General features: G+C 45.0%; 1 protein-coding gene across 1 annotated transcript in view; it reads left to right on the top strand.

The window, feature by feature from the left end:
• Nucleotides 1-14,634, top strand: part of BRAP (BRCA1 associated protein) — a 91,330-nt gene that overhangs the window by 27,377 nt on the left and 49,319 nt on the right. The window contains exon 9 of the mRNA XM_069755070.1: nucleotides 7,361-7,470. Within this exon, the coding sequence (XP_069611171.1) occupies nucleotides 7,361-7,470 (110 nt within the window). The remainder of the gene's footprint in view (nucleotides 1-7,360; nucleotides 7,471-14,634) is intronic.

The raw sequence follows: 14,634 nt of genomic DNA, 5'->3' as shown, positions 1-14,634 counted from the left end.
CTAGATGGTGGCCCGATTCTAACGCATTGGGTATTCTAGAATATGTATGCATGTATATAGCAACCACATAGTATATAGCAGAGGCCACGTAGTATATAGCAAATACTACGTGGCCTGTGCTATATACTATGTGGCTGCTATATACATACATACGTACATACATATTGTAGAATACCCGATGCGGTAATACAGGCCACACAGTATATAACAGTGGCCACACAGTATATAACACAGCCCAAACAGTATATAACACAGCCCACATACTATATAACACAACCCACGCAGTATATAGCAGCCACGCAGTATATAACACTGCCCATGTAGTATATAGCAGCCACACGGTATCTAACACAGCCCACGCAGTATTTAGCAGTGTGGGCACCATATCCCTGTTAAAAAAAAATAGTTAAAATAAAAAATAGTTATATACTCACCCCCTGGGATCCAGCGAAACTCTGGCAATGCAAGCGCGGCTGCTGCCATCTTCCGTTCCCAGGATGCATTGCGAAATTACCGAGATGACTTAGTGGTCTCGCGAGATCGCTAAGTCTTCTTGGTAATTTTGCAATGCATCTCTGGGAACGGAAGATCGCGGCCGGCGCGAGCGCATCATCGGACAACAGAAGGTGGGCATAGCAGGTTTTTTTTATTATTATTATTTTTAACATTACATCTTTTTACTATTTATGCTGCATAGGCAGCGTCAATAGTAAAAAAAATTGGGGACACACAGGATTAATAGCAGCGGTAACGGAGTGCGGTACCTGTGGCCCGTTACCGCTGGCATTAACCCTGTGTGAGCGGTGACTGGAGGGGATTATGGAGCGGGCCCCGGGCACTGACTGCAGGGGAGTAGGGGACGGTGACTGGAGGGGATTACGGAGCGGGAGCCAGGCACTGACTGCAGGGGAGTAGGGGACGCTGACAGGAGGGGATTACGGAGCGGGCGCCGGGCACTGACTGCGGGGAGTAGGGGACGGTGACTGAAGGGGATTATGGAGCGGGCCCCGGGCACTGACTGCAGGGGAGTAGGGGACAGTGACTGGAGGGGATTACGGAGCGGGAGCCGGGCACTGACTGCAGGGGAGTAGGGGACGCTGACAGGAGGGGATTACGGAGCGGGCGCCGGGCACTGACTGCGGGGAGTAGGGGACGGTGACTGGAGGGGATTATGGAGCGGGCCCCGGGCACTGACTGCAGGGGAGTAGGGGACGGTGACTGGAGGGGATTACGGAGCGGGAGCCGGGCACTGACTGCAGGGGAGTAGGGGACGCTGACAGGAGGGGATTACGGAGCGGGCGCCGGGCACTGACTGTGGGGAGTAGGGGACGGTGACTGGAGGGGATTATGGAGCGGGCCCCGGGCACTGACTGCAGGGGAGTAGGGGACGGTGACTGGAGGGGATTACGGAGTGGGAGCCGGGCACTGACTGCAGGGGAGTAGGGGACGCTGACAGGAGGGGATTACGGAGCGGGCGCCGGGCACTGACTGCGGGGAGTAGGGGAAGGACTAATCGGACTGTGCCTGTCGCTGATTGGTCGCGGCAACCATGACAGGCAGCTGGCGAGACCAATCAGCGACGCAGGATTTCCGTTATGGAAGTTGCCGACAGAAAGACGGAAGTACCCCTTAGACAATTATTTATATATATAGATAGATAGATAGATAGATAGATAGATATAAACATTTTTTTTTTTTTTTTTTTTTAAATATGAAAGAAATAGTGATGAGAGAATGTGCTTGGATAAGGTGTTATCTGAGCATGCTAGTGTGCTAACAGAGTGACTTTGGCATGCTCCAAAAATATGTTTGAGTCCCCACGCCTGCATGTCTCGCAGTTATTCGACACATGCAGGGATTACCTAACAAACAGGCAGTCCATGCATGTGTTGCAGCTGTCAAACAGTCATGAGACATGCAGGAGCATGGACTCAAACATATTATTTGAGGGGGGGGCGTGTCCTAGCTGGCCATGTGAGTGGAAGCAGGGAAGAGTGCTCCTGCTGCCAGAAGGACAAAAATCCTACTTTAACCCCGATTTTCGGGTAAACTCACCTAAATCCGGCTGGCTGAAGGTCCGGAGAGTGCAGCGGTGCGGAGCGGCGGGTCCGGAGTCGGCAGCGATGACCAGGAGGCGGCAGAAAGACGCTGGCACCAGCGATGCAGGAGCCGGCCAAGATGGTGCCGATGCTAGGGAGGACGCCGAGAAGGAGAACGCCGCATGTCAGCGGCGCATGGAGGTGGCCGCAAAGCTGCAGCAGTATGCCAGAGTGGAGGCTGCTGAGGAGGCAGAACCAGGATCTGGAGCTGACCAGGAGGAGGAGGAAGCAAGCACAGCCGAGCAGCATGAGGTACAGAGGTGGAAGGAGAGAGGCAGCATGGCTGGGGCTAGTGGGGGACCTGAAGCCATATAACAGGGAGAGGAGCCGACTCTTAGAGATGTTATCACACTGATCTCTTCATGTCAGCAATCCCTGAACTCCTTGGCCCAGCAGATGCAGGAAGTTAAAGGGGACACGGCACAGATTAATGCGGCTCTGCAGAAAATGGACAAACGTATAGGAGTGGTGGAGGAGAGGGTGAGCACGGCAGAAGATCACATAGTGAAATTACAAAAAGCTGAAAAGAAGTTTGCCCAAGCAATAGCCGAGCTCGCTGCCAAAAATGAGGATCTGGAAAATAGATCCAGAAGAAATAATATACGTATAGTGGGGCTGCCTGAAAAGACTGAGGGGAGAAATCCCACTGAGTTTGTTGAAAACTAGCTGCTGGAGAAGATTGGGAGCACAGTGTTGACAAAAGTTTTTGCTGTTGAACGTGCTCATAGGGTCCCGCCGCAGCCCCCTGCCCCAGGAGGTTGGGGCAGCTCATACTTGGGAAATTGGATACTTTAAGAAATGATGAGCCACATGATGGGAGATTGTATTAAAATATTGAGTTGGAATGTGAGAGGTCTGGCGGATAAAACACCGCGGGCGGCAAGTCTGCAGTATGTCCGAGAACAGAAGGTCTCAATGATATGTCTGCTAGAGACACATTTAGTGCGGGAGAGGGTAAACGTATTGAATAGGCGCTGGATACAGAGGGCGTATCATTCTACTTTCTCGACGTACTCTAGGGGTGTGTCTGTGTTAATACCTGCGGGGGTGCAGTATGAGGAGGTAATGGTAAAAGAGGATGTGGATGGTCAGTATGTGGTGGTGAAATGTAAAATAAATGGAGTGTTGATGTGTATAGCGGCAATGTATATTCCGCCCCCATACTCAAGTAAGAAGATAAGAGAGGTGCTGGAGAGGGTAGAGCGTTGGGGACCGTTACCATCTCTAATTATTGGCGATCTTAATAATATCTGTGATGACTTTTGGGACAAAAACAAAAATCCCCAGAATAGAACAGGGGGACATATCACTACGTTTGGGACCTATGTCCGGGAAGTAGGTATGATTGATTTATGGAGAGTTAAACATATTGGGGAAAGGACGTACTCATGCTACTCGCCAGCTCATGGTACTTTGTCTAGGATTGACTTGGCGCTGGGTAACTGTTTACTGGACACGATGGTAGGGGAGGTGACACGGTGGAATTTCGGCCGGTGGGGACACGGATCGGGAGCAGGAAGGAGTGGATGATTCACCCTAATTGGCTACACAGTATGGACTTGGAAAAGATAAAGAAGGAGTTGGTGGAATTTTTTGAGATCAACGAGGGAAGTGTAGATGTTCTTACTGTGTGGGAAGCCATGAAAGCGTACTTGAGGGGACTGCTGTTCAGGGATATTAGCAGGTGTAAGAGGAAATCGAGAGAGACAGAGAGGTTGGCGGTTGAAGGGCTGAGGATAGCCGAGGATGAGATGGTAATAGCGGGTACTCCGGAAGCTGGGAGGAGGCTAAAGGCAGCTCAGAGTCAGTTGGAGGAGGTATTGCTCGGTAAGGCTGAAAGGAAGAGGGAATTCATGAATCTGGCTTTTTACCAGGAGGGCGAATCTGTGGGTCATTTGCTATCGATGGTGGCTTCTGCCCAGAGAAACACTTCCTTTGTTCATTCTTTGGTATCGGGGAGCGGTGTGGCTGTCTGAGACTTCAGAGATTTTGGACATTTTTGCGGATTTTTATGCGGACCTATATTCCTCTCAGGTAGATGGGTCGGTGGAGGACACGGTGGCGTTCCTTGAGGAATTGGAGCTCCCAAGGCTGAGTGACATAGAGAAGATTTGGAAGCTCCCATCATGGAGGAGGAGTTGTGTCGGGCACTGCAGTCTATGGCTAATGGGAAGGCACCTGGCGTAGATGGATTTCCTGCTGAAATTTATAAAAACTTTGGGGAAGTGCTGATCCCTAAATTAAGGGTACTTCTGGAGGAGGCTAGGAGTGGCGGTCGTCTACCGGCATCTATGCGGGAGGCCATAATAGTGGTGATTCCTAAGGAGGGGAAGGACCCGACACAGCCGGATTCATATCGGCCAATCTCCTTGCTTACTACAGACGTTAAACTTCTGGCTAAGGTGTTGGCGATGAGGTTGACAAGTGTTATTTCCGGCCTGGTGCACTCAGACCAGTCCGGCTTTATGCCTGATCGGTCCACTGCGATCAACTTACGAAGGCTGTATATGAATTTGCAACTCCGATCCGACAACTGTGGCCAGAGAGTTATTGCATCTTTAGACGCCCATAAGGCATTCGATAGTGTGGAGTGGGGATATCTCTGGCAGGTGCTCCGGAGTATGGGGTTTGGACCACAGTTCATATCCTGGATTCGACTGATGTACTCGATGCCGATGGCTAGGGTTAGGGTAAATGGGGAGTTATCACGGACCATACAACTGGCTAGAGGGACGAGACAGGGGTGTCCGCTCTCTCCTCTTTTGTTTGCTCTGGCTGTGGAACCACTGGCTGCTAAGCTTCGACGGTCTGATGAGGTGACTGGGTTTAAATATGGGATGATTGAAGAAAGGGTGGCGTTGTATGCGGATGACATTCTGCTATTTCTGTCTGACCCGGGTACGTCCTTGGAGGGAGCCATTGGGATTATTGAGCGTTTCGGATCGGTGTCGGGACTTAGGATAAACTGGAGTAAGTCTGTCTTGTTTAAGGTGGATGATGATGGTGGGGAGCCACTGGAGGATGGGCGACTGGAGGTGACTAGCCAATTTAAGTACCTTGGAATATGGGTATCTATGCCTGTAACTGACTATATACATAGAAATCTGACTCCAATCTTAGGTGTTCTTAAAGCGAAAGCGGATGCTTGGCTTAACTGCATTTATCTGTGGTAGGTAGGGTGAATCTTATTAAAATTATTTTGATGCCAAAAATACTGTATATTCTTCATAATGCGCCAGTTTGGATACCACGCGGGAGATTTAGACAGATTAACTCTCTGTTCAGGAATTTGATATGGGGGAGACAGCATCCGCGTATCAAACTGGAGACACTTCAGCGACCCAAGGAAGATGGGGGATTGGCATTGCCTAACCCTGAAATATATTTTCTTGCAGCCCAGAGTCAGCATTTAAAAGGCTGGGCGCATGAAGGGTCATCTGGGGCGGTACAGCGGCTGATGGAAGTGGTGACAAAAAGAAGGCCAGTGGTACAATGTTTGGAGGATGGATCCCTGGGGGCTCTGGGGAAATTATACCGACTGTGTTGTTGATACGCAGGCTGTGGGGTAGGCTGAGACATATACGGGGGGTCACGGATTTGACTAGATTCTCACCGCTATGGCATAACAGCAACTTACAGGAGTTTGAGGCACTGGGGGTACTGACAGAATGGCAAGTCAAAGGGATTCAATACGTGTATCAAATAATTGAGCGAGGTGAATTGAAATCATTTTCCCAATTACAGGCGGAATTTGGTCTTGGGACTGTGGGGGAATTTCAGTATTTGCGGATGAGGCATGCTTTTGGAGCTCAGAGTAGAAACGGAGGTATTGGAATTCAGAGGGATATAGTACTGGAGTATGTGTGTAATGAAGGGACTACTGGGGGAGTCATATCTACTTTGTATAAAGATCTGTTGCACACTTTCCTATTGGCGAAAGCTAAGTGGGAGAGGGATCTGGGTCCAATGGAGAATGAGACTTGGGAGTCGGTACTAGAATGGGTCCCACGATTGTCACTGAGCGAACCGTATAGACTGTCACAGCTCTATGTGATACACAGGGCTTATAAGTCTCCGATGGTGCTATATAAGGCTGGTTTGCGTGATGATTCTGAATGCCCGAGGTGTAAAACTGCAGATGCTGATATACTCCATATGATGTGGACGTGTCCGAGACTGGCTGCTTTTTGGGTGGTAGTTTTGAGTCGTATGGAAGGTGCGTATGGCTGTAAGGTGCCAAGGGATCCTATAGTGTGCTTGTTGGGATGTGTGGATGAGATTGGAGTGGATAACAACCTAAAGATAGCTATTGCCAGATTGTTATACATGGCTAGGAAGGTAATAGCTCGAAATTGGATTAGGGAAGAACCGCCGTCAAGAGGAGAGTTCCTCCAGTATGTGAAGCAGGGCCTGACACTGGTTTTATAAAAAAAGAGGGAAAATCGAAATGTTCAATAAAATGTGGTCTCCGTGGATTGCTATGGGATAGGGGTATTAAAGAGGGAGAGTTAATTAAGGTTCCTAATTAATGGTAATGTTAAATGTGGCTTATATTATTGGCCGAGGGATTAGATAGTATATTGGTCTAATGATGGAAGTGCTAACCAAGGTGAGCTGCTTTGTTGGGTGGGGTTGGGGGGTGGTGGGATTGAAGGGGAATGTTTGAAGGGGGGGAAAAAAGCTTTGTATTGAAAATAAGAATGTAACATGTCATTTATCTTGTTATTCTTGATAAAAATTTATTTGAGCACGCAGAAGACGCTCAGATAACACCTTATCCGAGCACGTTCTTTCATCACTAGAAACAAATAAAAGAAAAATAGAGCTGGAATACAGCAGCTTCATCAACACTATAGTGGCTGCTGCTGGGTACTACAGATCCACCACTTACAGTACCCGACTGCGGCGACTATAGAAATGACAGCTGCTGTATTCCAGCAGCATCCGAGACCTTATGGATGCGTAGTCACCCTTAAGTAAGTAGTATGAAGTAAGTTGGTTTTCAGTTATACTTTTTATCTATTCAATGCTTAAATAGATTATTAGAAATCTCCAAATTATTTATTTTCTAAATTCACTGACTAATTGGAGTAAGATATAACAAATAAAATTGTAGATATAACAAATAAAATTGTATTCTTATTATATATTACTGCAATTGGATTAGCCAGTGAATTCGGTTATGCTTTTGTGTTATGCTTTTGTGTTATTTCTATCGTTTTTATACTTTTTTTTTTTTTTTTTTTTTTACAAAATTTCAGATAATTATGTTCATCGATTAGTGGCCAGCAAAACAGATGGGAAAATAGTTCAGTATGAATGTGAAGGAGACACCTGCCAGGATGAAAAGATCGATTCTCTACAATTAGAGGTGGGTAGTGTAATATTGTCCCAAAATGTGAGCAATACATTTTGTGCCAACAAACCTAAAGCGAACCTGTCACCAGGTTTGGTCGATACGAGTTACGGCCACCCCCTTTCAGGGCTTATCTATAGCATTCTATAATGCTGTATATCTGCCCCCGATCTGACCTGTAAGAGAAGAAAAATAACTTTTATTATACTCCTCTGGGGGGCGATTTGTTCCGATGGGTGTCGCAGGTCCTGGTCCGGTGCCTCCCATCTTCATGTTTGCCGTCCTCCTGCTTGCTTCATGTGGTGGACGCATCCCTGCATCATCCACACACGCTCTCCGGAATTGCGCTCCTGCGCAGGGGTACTTATCTGTCCTGTTGAGGACAGAGCAAAGTACTGCAGTGCACAGGTGCCGTGAAAGGTCAGAGAGGCCCAGCACCTGCGCACTGCAGTACTGTGCTCTGCCCTCAACAGGTAAGGGCGATTCTAGGGCACCTGTGTGGAAGATGAAGGGAAGCTTCATCCACATGAAGAAAGTAGGAGGACGGGGGATCATTGGAAGATGGGATTAAAGAGAAGCTTGCGAAACGTCCATCAAACAAACCCTAAAAAAACGGGCAACACACAGATGGCATCCAACTGACGTCGGTCTTTTTTTTTCTAACGGACCCACAGACTTTTGATCGGACATGTCTCCGTTATTATGTGTGGACTATTGTGTCTACAAAAATCCACAGACATGTGAACCGCTCCATAGACTCGAGTAGGTAAGAGTTGTAACCATGGAAAACTGCTACAACTCGTATGAGAATATCTCGCGTCTGAATGAGCCCATAGAGTGAGAACCTTAAGAAAATTCTCACTAGATAACGTTGGAAATATTTGTCTAAGCTAATCCGTCCTAAACCCCTTTCTGCCATTAGACGTACTATTCCGTCCATGTGGGGTGGGCCCTACTTCCCAAGGACGGAATAGTACGTCATAGGTGATCGGCCGCGCTCACGGGGGGAGCGCGGCCGATCGCGGCCGGGTGTCAGCTGCTTATCGCAGCTGACATCCGGCACTATGTGCCATGAGCGGTCACGGACCGCCCCCGGCACATTAACCCCCGGCACACCGCAATCAAACATGATCGCGATGTGCTGGCGGTGCAGGGGGGTGAGACCCCCGCAGCAACGCGATGTGATCGTGTTGCTCCGGGGGTCTCCTACCTACCTTCCTCCCTGCAGCAAATCCCGGATCCAAGATGGCCGCGGATCCGGGTCCTGCAGGGAGGGAGGTGCCTTACCAAGTGCCTGCTCAGAGCAGGCACTTAGTAACGCTGCAGCGCTCTGAGACAGATCAGTGATCTGACAGAGTGCTGTGCAAACTGTCAGATCACCGATCTGTATTGTCCCCCCCTGGGACAAAGTAAAAAAGTTAAAAAAAATTTTTTACAAGTGTGTAAAAAAAAAAAAAAAAAAATCCTAAATAATGAAAAAAAAAAATATTATTATTCCCATAAATACATTTCTTTATCTAAATAAAAAAAACAAAACAATAAAAGTACACATATTTAGTATCTCCGCGTCCGTAACGACCCGACCTATAAAACTGTCCCACTAGTTAACCCCTTCAGTAAACACCGTAAGAAAAGAAAAAAAAAAAACGAAGCAAAAAACAACGCTTTATTATCATACCGCCGAACAAAAAGTGGAATAACACGCGATCAAAAAGACGGATATAAATAACCATGGTACCGCTGAAAGCGTCATCTTGTCCCGCAAAAAACGAGCCGCCATACAGCAACATCAGCAAAAAAATAAAAGTTATAGTCCTCAGAATAAAGCGATGCAAAAATAATTATTTTTTCTGTAAAATAGTTTTTATCGTATAAAAGCGCCAAAACATTAAAAAAATGATATAAATGAGGTGTCGCTGTAATCGTACTGACCCGAAGAATAAAACTGCTTTATCAATTTTACCAAACGCGGAACGGTATAAACGCCTCCCCCCCCAAAAGAAATTCATGAATAGCTGGTTTTTGGTAATTCTGCCTCACAAAAATCGGAATAAAAAGCGATCAAAAAATGTCACGTGCCCGAAAATGTTACCAATAAAAACGTCAACTCGTCCCGCAAAAAACAAGACCTCACATGACTCTGTGGACTCAAATATGGAAAAATTATAGCTCTCAAAATGTGGTAACGCAAAAAATATTTTTTGCAATAAAAAGCGTCTTTCAGTGTGTGACGGCTGCCAATCATAAAAATCCGCTAAAAAACCCGCTATAAAAGTTAATCAAACCCCCCTTCATCACCCCCTTAGTTAGGGAAAAATAAAAATTAAAAAAATGTATTTATTTCCATTTTCCCATTAGGGCTAGGGTTAGGGCTAGGGTTAGGACTAGGGTTAGGGTTGGGGCTAGGGTTGGGGCTAGGGTTGGGGCTAGGGTTGGGGCTAGGGTTGGGGCTAAGGTTATGGTTAGGGCTAGGGTTAAGGCTACAGTTAGGGTTAAGGCTACAGTTAGGGTTAGGGTTTGGATTACATTTGCGGTTGGGAATAGGGTTGGGATTAGGGTTATTGGTGTGTCTGGGTTAGAGGTGTGGTTAGGGTTACCGTTGGAATTGGGGTTAGGAGTGTGTTTGGATTAGGGTTTCAGTTATAATTGGGGGGTTTCCACTGTTTAGACACATCAGGGGCTCTCCAAACGCGACATGACATCCGATCTCAATTCCAGCCAATTCTGCGTTGAAAAAGTCAAACAGTGCTTCTTCCCTTCCGAGCTCTCCCGTGTGCCCAAACAGGAGTTTACCCCAACATATGGGGTATCGGCGTACTCGGGACAAATTAGACAACAACTTTTGGGGTCCAATTTCTCCTGTTACCCTTGGGAAAATACAAAACTGGGGGCTAAAAAATAATTTTTGTGCGGGAAAAAAAAAAAAAAATTTATTTTCACGGCTCTGCGTTATAAACTGTAGTGAAACACTTGGGGGCTCAAAGTTCTCACAACACATCTAGATAAGTTCGTGGGGGGGTCTAGTTTCCAATATGGGGTCACTTGTGGGGGGTTTCTACTGTTTAGGAACATTAGGGGCTCTGCAAACGCAATGTGACGCCTGCAGACCATTCCATCTAAGTCTGCATTCCAAATGGCGCTCCTTCCCTTCCGAGCCCTCCCAAACGGTGGTTCCCCCCCCACATATGGGGTATCAGCGCACTCAGGACAAATTGCACAACAACTTTTGGGGTCCAATTTCTCCTGTTACCCTCGGGAAAATACAAAACTGGGGGCTAAAAAATAATTTTTGTGGGAAAAAATTTTTGTTTTATTTTTACGGCTCTGCATTATAAACTTCTGTGAAGCTCTTGGTGGGTCAAAGTGCTCACCACACCTCTAGATAAGTTCTTCAGGGGGTCTACTTTCCAAAATGGTGTCACTTGTGGGGGGTTTCAATGTTTAGGCACATCAGTGGCTCTCCAAACTCAACATGGCGTCCCATCTCAATTCCAGTCAATTTTGCATTGAAAAGTCAAACGGCGCTCCTTCGCTTCCAAGCTCTGTCATGCGCCCAAACAGTGGTTTACCTCCACTTATGGGGTATCTGCGTACTCAGGACAAATTGTACAACTTTTTTGGTCCATTTTCTCCTGTTTTTTCTTGGTAAAATAAAACAAATTGGAGCTGAAGTAAATTTTTTGTGAAAAAAAGTTAAATGTTAATTTTTATTTAAACATTCCAAAAATTCCTGTGAAACACCTGAAGGGTTAATAAACTTCTTGAATGTGGTTTTGAGAACCTTGAGGGGTGCAGTTTTTAGAATGGTGTCACACTTGGGTATTTTCTATCATATAGACCCCTCAAAATGACTTCAAATGAGACGTGGTCCCTAAAATAAAATGGTGTTTTAAAAATGAGAAGTTGCTGGTCAATTTTAACCCTTATAACTCCCTAAGAAAAAAAAATTTTGGTTCCAAAATTGTGCTGATGTAAAGTAGACATGTGAGAAATGTTACTTATTAAGTATTTTGTGTGACATATCTCTGTGATTTAATTGCATAAAAATTCAAAGTTGGAAAATTGCGAAATGTTCAAAATTTTCGCCATATTTCCGTTTTTTTCAAAAATAAACGCAGGTAATATCAAAGAAATGTTACCACTATCATGAAGTACAATATGTCACGAGAAAACAATGTCAGAATCACCGGGATCCGTTGAAGTGTTCCAGAGTTATAACCTCATAAAGGGACAGTGGTCAGAATTGTAAAAATTGGCCCGGTCCATAACGTACAAACCACCCTTGGGGGTAAAGGGGTTAAAGGCTATGGACACCTTTGAAATGAATATTGTGAAATTTGGTGTCTAAAATTGCACTACATTTCAATCTGCAATCTTAAATGCTTCTTATTCGTACCTCCTAATATGCAGTTTGCAGTCTGATCCCAGTTTCTATTATGTGGTAGTGTCTTGCCCAGTAATACAGACTGGATGAACGTGAGATTCCTGGTGCTGCTGTCTTCATCCATAGTCCAAATATCTGCACTAATGATGAGTGAGCATGCTCGTGTGCTATCAGTGTCTTTGGCGTGCTTGAAAAATATTATTATTATTATTATTTATTTATTTAGCACCATTGATTCCATGGTGCTGTACATGAGAAGGGGCTACATACAAGTTACAAATATCACATACAGTAAACAAACTAACAATGATGGACTGATACAGAGGGGCGAGGACTCTGCCCTTGCGGGCTTACATTCTACAGGATTATGGGGAAGGATAAAAATATGTTCTAGACCTTGCGGCTGCAAGTCTCGCAGCTGACCTAGCAAACAGGCAATACCTGCATGTGTTGCAGCTGTCGAAACGTGTGTACTAGAAGATAATTTTTGAGTGCACCAAACTCACTCAGTTAGCACCCGAGCATGCTCAGATAACACCTTATCCAAGCACATTCGCTCATCACTAATCTGCACTGCTCCAGTAGTCACCTGTGCTTCCATCCTTTCCTGTTTTCTCTCTCCTCCATAAGACCTTATTCAGACGTCCCTTTTTGGGTTTTTTTATACATGTTTTATCCATGGTTTCCACAAACAGAACACAAATTAATCTATGGAGCGGTTTGCATAGAATATGTATATACAACACTGCACTAAATGGAAATATACAGTATATGACACATAAAGGAAAATCATATGTGTGTGTATATCTATATATCTATATATACAGTCATGGCCAAAAGTATTAACACCCCTGCAATTCTGTCAGATAATACTCATTTTCTTCCTGAAAATGATTGCAAACACAAATTCTTTGTTATTATTATCTTCATTTAACCCCTTTACCCCCAAGGGTGGTTTGCACGTTAATGACCAGGCCAATTTTTACAATTCTGACCACTGTCCCTTTATGAGGTTATAACTCCGAAACGCTTCAACGGATCCTGGTGATTCTGACATTGTTTTCTCGTGACATATTGTACTTCATGATAGTGGTAAAATTTCTTTGATAGTACCTGCGTTTATTTGTGAAAAAAACGGAAATTTGGCGAAAATTTTGAAAATTTCGCAATTTTCAAACTTTGAATTTTTATGCAATTAAATCACAGAGATATGTCACACAAAATACTTAATAAGTAACATTTCCCACATGTCTCCTTTACATCAGCATAATTTTGGAACCAATTTTTTTTTTTGTTAGGGAGTTATAAGGGTTAAAAGTTGACCAGCAATTTCTCATTTTTACAACACCATTTTTTTTTAGGGACCACGTCTCATTTGAAGTCATTTTGAGGGGTCTATATGATAGAAAATGCCCAAGTGTGACACCATTCTAAAAACTGCACCCCTCAAGGTGCTCAAAACCACATTCAAGAAGTTTATTAACCCTTCAGGTGTTTAATAGGAATTTTTGGAATGTTTAAATAAAAATGAACATTTAACTTTTTTACACAAAAAATTTACTTCAGCTCCAATTTGTTTTATTTTACCAAGGGTAACAGGAGAAATTGGACCCAAAAAGTTGTTGTCCAATTTGTCCTGAGTACGCTGATACCCCATATGTGGCAGTAAACCACTGTTTGGGCGCATGGGAGAGCTCGGAAGGGAAGGAGCGCTATTTGACTTTTCAATGCAAAATTGACAGGAATTGAGATGGGACGCCATGTTGCGTTTGGAGAGCCACTGATGTGCCTAAACATTGAAACCCCCCACAAGTGACACCATTTTGGAAAGTAGACCCCCTAAGGAACTTATCTGGATGTGTGGTGAGCACTTTGACCCACCAAGTGCTTCACAGAAGTTTATAATGCAGAACCGTAAAAATAAAAAATCATATTTTTTCACAAAAATTATATTTTTGCCCCCAATTTTTTATTTTTCCAAGGGTAAGAGAAGAAATTGGACCTCAAAAGTTGTTGTCCAATTTGTCCCGAGTACGCTGATACCCCATATGTGGCAGTAAACCACTGTTTGGGCGCATGGGAGAGCTCGGAAGGGAAGGAGCGCCGTTTGACTTTTCAATGCAAAATTGACAGGAATTGAGATGGGACGCCATGTTGCGTTTGGAGAGCCACTGATGTGCCTAAACATTGAAACCCCCCACAAGTGACACCATTTTGGAAAGTAGACCCCCTAAGGAACTTATCTGGATGTGTGGTGAGCACTTTGACCCACCAAGGGCTTCACAGAAGTTTATAATGCAGAGCCATAAAAATAAAACAAAATTTTTTTCCCACAAAAATTATTTTTTAGCCCCCAGTTTTGTATTTTCCCTAGGGTAACAGGAGAAATTGGACCCCAAAAGTTGTTGTCCAATTTGTCCGGAGTACGCTGATACCCCATATGTGGGGGGGAACCACCGTTTGGGCGCATGGGAGGGTTCGGAAGGGAAGGAGCGCCATTTGGAATGCAGACTTAGATGGAATGGTCTGCAGGCGTCACATTGCGTTTGCAGAGCCCCTAATGTACCTAAACAGTAGAAACCCCCCACAAGTGACACCATTTTGGAAAGTAGACCCCCTAAGGAACTCATCTTGATGTGTTGTGAGAGCTTTGAACCCCCAAGTATTTCACTACAGTTTATAACGCAGAGCCATGCAAATAAAAAATATTTTTTTTTCCACAAAAATTATATTTTAGCCCCCAGTTTTGTATTTTTCCAAGGTTAGCAGGAGAAATTGGACCCTAAATGTTGTTG

Source organism: Ranitomeya imitator, chromosome 1, assembly GCF_032444005.1.
Source record: "Ranitomeya imitator isolate aRanImi1 chromosome 1, aRanImi1.pri, whole genome shotgun sequence".
NCBI classification, from domain to species: Eukaryota; Metazoa; Chordata; class Amphibia; order Anura; family Dendrobatidae; genus Ranitomeya; species Ranitomeya imitator.
The sequence above is the reverse complement of the archived record's forward strand: the minus strand, read 5'-3'. Positions and strand labels throughout refer to the sequence as shown.